Consider the following 6,839-nt stretch of genomic DNA (forward strand, 5'->3'; position numbering starts at 1 on the left):
TAACTCGAATTTTATATAACATTGAAGTTTCAAACACATTCTATCAGATGCAGAAAAAAATTACTCTTTATTTTAGAACTAAATTTTTAAATTGTTAAATATGTTTTCACTGCAAAAATTGCTAAAACTGTTTTATAGTTTTTTTTAAATAAATGTTTTCATTAATTAATGTCATCCAAAGACGCAACCTAGCTAATAACACTCTCGATCAACTCTCCTTTCGAACATAAAAAAGGTTTTTCAAAATTGGTCCATCCATTAAGCGCTAGAGTGCCACAGATACATAGATACGTAAAACTTATAACACACTTCCTTTGTGTGTCGGGGGTTAAAAAATGATGCTTCAGCCCCCCCCCCCTTTGCACATTTTCCGGATCCGTTCTTGTGAAAAATGCAACTAACTTTCAGATAAATGCAGTTTGCATTACAAATAAGTGCCTTACTATAATGGATTTCTTTGATTTATATAACATTTTAAATTTATTTCTGTTTTGAAATGTAGTGTAATTTATATGATATGATTTTTTTTTCATTAAGTTATTAAATGTATCGTCAACAATCTTCCCTTCTGTTCTTACCCGTGAGCTTACAACAGTGGTTCCCAACTTTTTTTCCTCTGGGAAACCCCTTCTAAAATTCGAGAGAAATTGGGGAACCCTTAAAAATAAAATAAGTAACAAGCAAAAAAAAAAAAAAATGCACACACAATAAAGTTTAGGAGAATTTTTTCAGTAATAATGCTTAATAGTTCATGACAAGGACAAACGCATAACTGCAAAATATAAATGCACAAATATTTGTACAAACTAAAATAATAGCTAGAAAATGAATCCAAAATAAATTCAGCAAAAAGCAACCCCAGTGATTGTTCTTTGTTAAGGTTTAACTTTTAATGAGCTAGTTGTGGAATAAAGCTTGATCAAACTTAGACTCAAAATATCTGCCAGTTTTACATTATGTTCAGCATTTAATTTGCTTCTGTATTTATCCTTTTTCACTTAGAAACGTTGTTCAAAATGGTAATAAAATTTAATAAGTCTTTTTTTGACATAAGAGATGTATATGACAGACATAAGAGATCTCTATGACACACATAAGAGATGTCAATGACAGACATAAGATATGTTTAAAGCAAATGTCAATGAGTATATCAGGTATGACCAATACGAAGACGGGTTATTACAACTTGTCCTCTTCTGGTAAACTTTGATGACTTAAAACCTTTTGTGGAAGGCTAGGTAGAGTAAGAAACAAATAAATGATGAATAAAAAATCCTCAGCAAGCATATTAAAATCCTGCCATTACAATATCATTTTCGCGAACCTCCTTTATATCTCTCGTGAACCAACAGGGGTTTGTGAACCACGGGTTGGGAACTAATGGCTTACAACATCAGTTCCATTTGATTATGACCCAACCGACACATACAAACATTAGAATGTGGGCTGTTTCTTCAAAATGACATTAGGCAGCATTGTTAAGAACCACTTGCAGCCAAGTTAGGAACATTAGCTTTCTTCAATTTATGTGGGTTTAAAAAAAAAAAATATTTGTCAATACAAGCACAGGTGCCATGGTGCAGTCATGGTTTGATGTTTTATCCTAAGTTTGTTATTTTAACTCATAAATGTCTAAAATACTGAATTAAAAAAGATGATTCATTTTACTGACTTAAGTTATGCTGCATTAAAACTACACAAATATCTAAATCTTAAACAAAAGGTTGAGGAAAGTAACTATTATTTCTATAATTCACTATCTTAGTATTGTTTTAAAAACATTTTTGGTTTTTATAATTATACTAGTACCAAGATTCACAGAAATATATATCACAATATATATCTGATATTTATTTTGAAAATATCACGATATTTTGATATTTTCGATACTTATTTTATCAACTCGATATTTTCAATAAAAAAAATTATATTAATCATAGTAATATTGTTCATTTATTATTCAAAATTAACGATAACCTATGTACTATATTTTTATGATGCATTAATACATCATTAATATAACGAAGTAATATAATATTCCTTTTTTATTTCATATTCTTTAAATTATTAATAATGTGTCAATTTTAATTCTGATTTGAAAGTGCCTAATTAAACATTAAACATCAGTTAGTAAAAAAGAAAATGTCTCATGACTGTGCACCAACAATGCATATTGTTTATTTTTGAATTATATAACTGTAAAAGTAGCCAACCAAAGAAAAATGAGTAAAACATCTAATGCTAAATTAACTCCATTAAAATTGATAAAAATGTAAAATGAAATATTAGATATAAATAATGAAAGAAACCTTAATTAAGTTTAACATATTGTAATAATAATACAAAAAAATATTGAGGTTGCATTTACTATTTTGAAGATTAGTTTGTGCTGGTTGAAAATATCGGATAAATATCAAAATATCTGATACATATCAAAATATCGGATATTTTCAAAAATATCATATTTTCGAACCCTGATGAGTATTAACCTTTATGTGTAATAATAGAAATATACACAAGCAAATACATTTTTATAACGGTACTTTTGTCTCTGGAAAACTTAATCAAGCTTTTTTTTATTATATTCTTTTTGTGTTTTCTTTTCTGCCTGGTAATGGATATTTCATTGCACTAGATGAGCTACATTTCAAACGAAACAAATATATGTTGCATTAAATATATATTTTTTAAAACTGGAATTATGTAGTAGTTCGTGTTGAATCGGCAACTAACAACTAGGGAGGGAAGGAAGGATCAGTGTTTTTTAATACAAATTCTATTTCAAATATTTTATTTGAAATCATTGATTTCCAAATGTTTTCTAGAGTTCAAGCTAGTTCATGGCTTCATAAAATTCTCACAGTTTTTTCCAAAATCCTACTTAAAAACATTGATTTGCACTATATTTCCACATTAATCCAGCTTAAATTTTGTTGAAATTTTTCCTAGTGTGAACTCTGAAAATATAATTATATGTCTCACAGTTAATTTTCTCTTGTTTTACTGAAATTCTGTTTATAATTATTATTTTTTTTAAATATGAATCTGAAATCATGTATTTTTTTTAGGTCTGGGAGTTTCTAGTAGCATTAACAATGAAAGACTGCTCAATTATGCTTGCATTCAAAAAGGTGCTAAATTGGTGAGTAGTTGAAACTTTTCTTTTATTTAATAAAATATTTTTATGACCTTTTAGTGATAATTTGTGTCCTATTGAAGTAAATAAATAACTAATAGTTCAGCAGTAAGTTACCGCCCCTAAGCCAGGGCTAAGGCAGAACTACATGCAGTGCACCTGACAACCCAGTTATCTCATCCAGTGACTGCAGTTTCGTTCTTATTAGTCTATATATCTTCAGTCACTGAGGAGACATCTGCCTCCAGCTTGGTTATTCACTATTCCAGACTTAAGAGTTCTAATAAGAACAAAACTGCAGTCACTGGATGTGATAACCGAGCTGTCTGGTATATTGCAACTAATATTTTACGAAACACTTGATTATTTTTAAAAACATATTGTTATTCACACAAGACGAAAGCTTTTTTCAGATGAAAAAGGGAAGTTCTCAAAATAGAGTTAAGAAGAAGATTCATAGCTTAATTTCAGGGCAAACACAAAGGGGTTCTTTGTAGTTCAAGTTCCTATAATTTTCATTACTGAAAAATAGTTTAGTCCGCTTGTTGGAATGTTGCTTAAAAAAATATCACGCTTAATGCAATAAAGTTTTGATGTAACAAACAGTTGATACGTGTCATTTCGATCCCAAGTATTGGAATATACAGATTGTTAAATTAATTTTTTCTCGCCAAATTGGCTATTCCATTAAGCAGGGTCGACCGTACTAGTATTCATCTAGGTTAGCGGTTCCCAACCCATGGACTGCGGCCCACAAGTGGACCGCCAGCAGTGTTTTACTGGGACATGGACACTGGTTGAGAATGTTAACCAAGACAAATCTTTGGGTGTCAATTTCCATTTTTTTTGCGAAAACTCACCTTTTAGATGTACCGTCATTCAAAAGCTCACCCTGGCTCATCATAGCCAATAAGGAACTTTAAGATTAAGATTTTTCATCTTTCTTAGGAACTTTCCCATATAACTGAAGAGATGAAATCTAATGAATCAGAAACTTCTCTAAAGAAAATTGCTTTAAAAAAAACTAGAATTAGCTTCAAGCTTCTAGTTAAGAATGGTAGACCTGGCATGACTAACCAGTGAATTGAGACACTTGAAGTGCTTTTTGACAATATATTTATTTGAATGACACTTTTCATTGCAATCTAAAAAAAAAAGTTGAAATACATAGAATGTTGCGAGTTATTTGAGACTAAAACTATCTAGTTTTAATCCAGATATCAACTCCGTCGTAAAGGAAAAGCAGCATCAAAAATCAAATGGAGCTTTAACTTTGAAAACTTGTTTTTGAGCTTTTTTACAACTATGCCAGCGAAGTGAATGCAACGAAGTTATTTTCTTAAAAATTATTTTGCAAATTGTTTTTATACAATTATTTACATTTAAAGACAGTTATGAGCAGATGCCACCCCATACCCCCTCCAGAAAGTAAATTTTGGCTGTAAAAGTATTTAGTAGTCCTCAGAGCCTGGGTTATTATTAAAAAAATTAACACAAAAGCACTTATTTCTTAAAAATTAGGTAGCAGCTAGAAGTTGAGGGGAGAGGAAGATGAAGTGGCCTTCTCCCAATAAGAAATGATCAATTCCAAGGTCATCTTTTGCAGACCATAAGACGATGACATGATCTTTGTTCATTTAAAAATGTTAAGGTTTATCAGTTCCAGTGATTCTTGTTTTTCTCCTCTGTGTAAAGGAAACATCTCTTAGTATAGATGACGACAGGTCTTCCATTTCAAATATTTTCAGGTTTGGGGGCAAATGGCGTGTAATGTAAATTTTATTGGAAAACAACAAAAACCACTCCCATTTATAAGAAATGATTAATTTTTCAAAGCCAGGGGAACAGTTGACCCTCCCTGGCCCCTCTAAATGACGGGCCTGGATGATAATCAAAAGTTTGTGTAATAACAAATCTTAAATTATTAATAAATGAAAATTTTGCCAATGGGGTTGTTTCCTTCAGTCAAAAGTAGTACTTTTAGTCACTGAAATTGATAGAATAAGCAAAAAAAAAAAATAACATGGACCCAGAAAATATCTTCATTTTCCCAACAGTTATTTTTAAATTAATTTTTCAAAATGTCCGATTTTTCAAATGAGGCGTGGTCTTGATGTCACAAATGATGCTCTTTGGCGCATCTTTCAACCAATTTTCCACGTGATGATAATCAAGAAGCAAATTAAAATTGCGCGCTACGCTTGCTATCAACCATATCGTTGCCAATACACGTGATTAAAGATGCAAATTAAATATTTTGCTCTGCGGATGGCAACACTGAATGGCATTTCATCATTTGTGATGTCATCGGCAGAATCATAAACAACGGAAACGCACAGATTTAAGTAATATTTAAAAAAATATTTAACTTAAACAAATTATTTAAAAAATGGTCAGATCCTATGTTTTTAAGCGTGCTATTTCAGAAAAAAATACTTTTAAAATTTTGGAAATGACACCATTACAACTATGCCACTGATCTTTTATTATTTGTTTTAAGGAGCATTATTGAAGATAGGTTTATTTGTTTATTTTCAGCGGATTAAAACTACGTAACCAGAATGTGATCTCTGATGATTATGGGAATTCATACCTGATGTCCATTGCCATTGCAGATCTAGACATTAAGCACATCAGTAAAGTGGAAAAACTGTATAAGGAAAGACCGTTTCTTTTAGAGTCTTGTGCTTAAACAACATCTGTGATGTTAAATGTGTTTCATTACATTAAATCCCATAAAGTATAAATGTAAGCCAAGTATTTTTTTATGTTAGTTGCATTCAATAAACAGTTAATGCACTCCAAGCACATATTTAGACATTCACTTTTTTTTGGGGGGGGGGGGCGGGGGGCAATCAATGAAAAAATATTATTAAAGCTTATTACCCAATTAAGTACAAGTAGTACACTAAAAATTAATACGTCTGTTTCTCCTTCCCATGACATTCAGTCCTTCCTCTAGATTGCTGTCTTGATTCTAGCAAATAGATAACAGAGCAAGGCTGGTTAAACGCTCAAGTTTTGTTCCTTAGATATGTTTTAAATCGTTTCATTGTGGAAAATGACCTCGCAGCGTTAGCAGTTGAGACAGGGAGGGTGGCAAATATTTTGAGGAGACAAGGAATTGTACGATATAAATCTACAGGACAAGCACTCAGAGAATTTAGAGAGAAGAGAACTCAGAGAATTATCTGGTCCTAATTATTTTTCTATTAATTTCTATTTTTCTTACCACAAACTGTCCTCAACCTCAAATTTTGTGTAACTTACATATTCATTGAAATAAGATGATAAACTATTTACTGTATAAAAATAGCTATTCTGAAATATTCTTCTGGTGTTTCTGCCTGATAATTCTCTCTCATTGTTTGTTTTCCTGCTAGTCGAAGAATTTTAACTTCACAATCAAAGATATTTTGCATTTTGGATTAACTCTTCTCAAATATTTTTTGAAAATCTAAGTCGTCATTTTCGTCAAAGTTTTCAGCTGCTCTATAACATCAGTAGCATACTCTAGTGCTGAAAAAAGATCATAGAGAAGGCAGGATTTTGCAAATAATGTTGATAAACGGACTATACATGACACAGTTTCTCACATACCAATAATGATGATGGAAATAAGCCTTGAAGATGAGAAATGATCATCCTTTCTACCTTGAGGCAACAAAGATCGACTTTTGGCAACAATGTAAAAAAAGAATCA

The 6,839-nt window shown here is 31.0% G+C and overlaps 1 protein-coding gene across 3 annotated transcripts in view; it reads left to right on the forward strand.

Moving 5' to 3' along the window:
* LOC129227271 (inositol-pentakisphosphate 2-kinase-like) overlaps positions 1-5,941 on the forward strand; it is a 50,587-nt gene extending 44,646 nt beyond the window's left edge. For all 3 annotated transcript variants that reach the window (XM_054861791.1, XM_054861792.1, XM_054861793.1), the window contains 2 exons: positions 3,069-3,142; positions 5,675-5,941. In XM_054861791.1, coding sequence (XP_054717766.1) covers positions 3,069-3,142; positions 5,675-5,828 — 228 coding nt within the window. In that variant the 3' untranslated portion in view covers positions 5,829-5,941. The remainder of the gene's footprint in view (positions 1-3,068; positions 3,143-5,674) is intronic.
* Positions 5,942-6,839: the final 898 nt, after the last annotated feature.

Source organism: Uloborus diversus, chromosome 8, assembly GCF_026930045.1.
Source record: "Uloborus diversus isolate 005 chromosome 8, Udiv.v.3.1, whole genome shotgun sequence".
Classification (NCBI taxonomy): Eukaryota; Metazoa; Arthropoda; class Arachnida; order Araneae; family Uloboridae; genus Uloborus; species Uloborus diversus.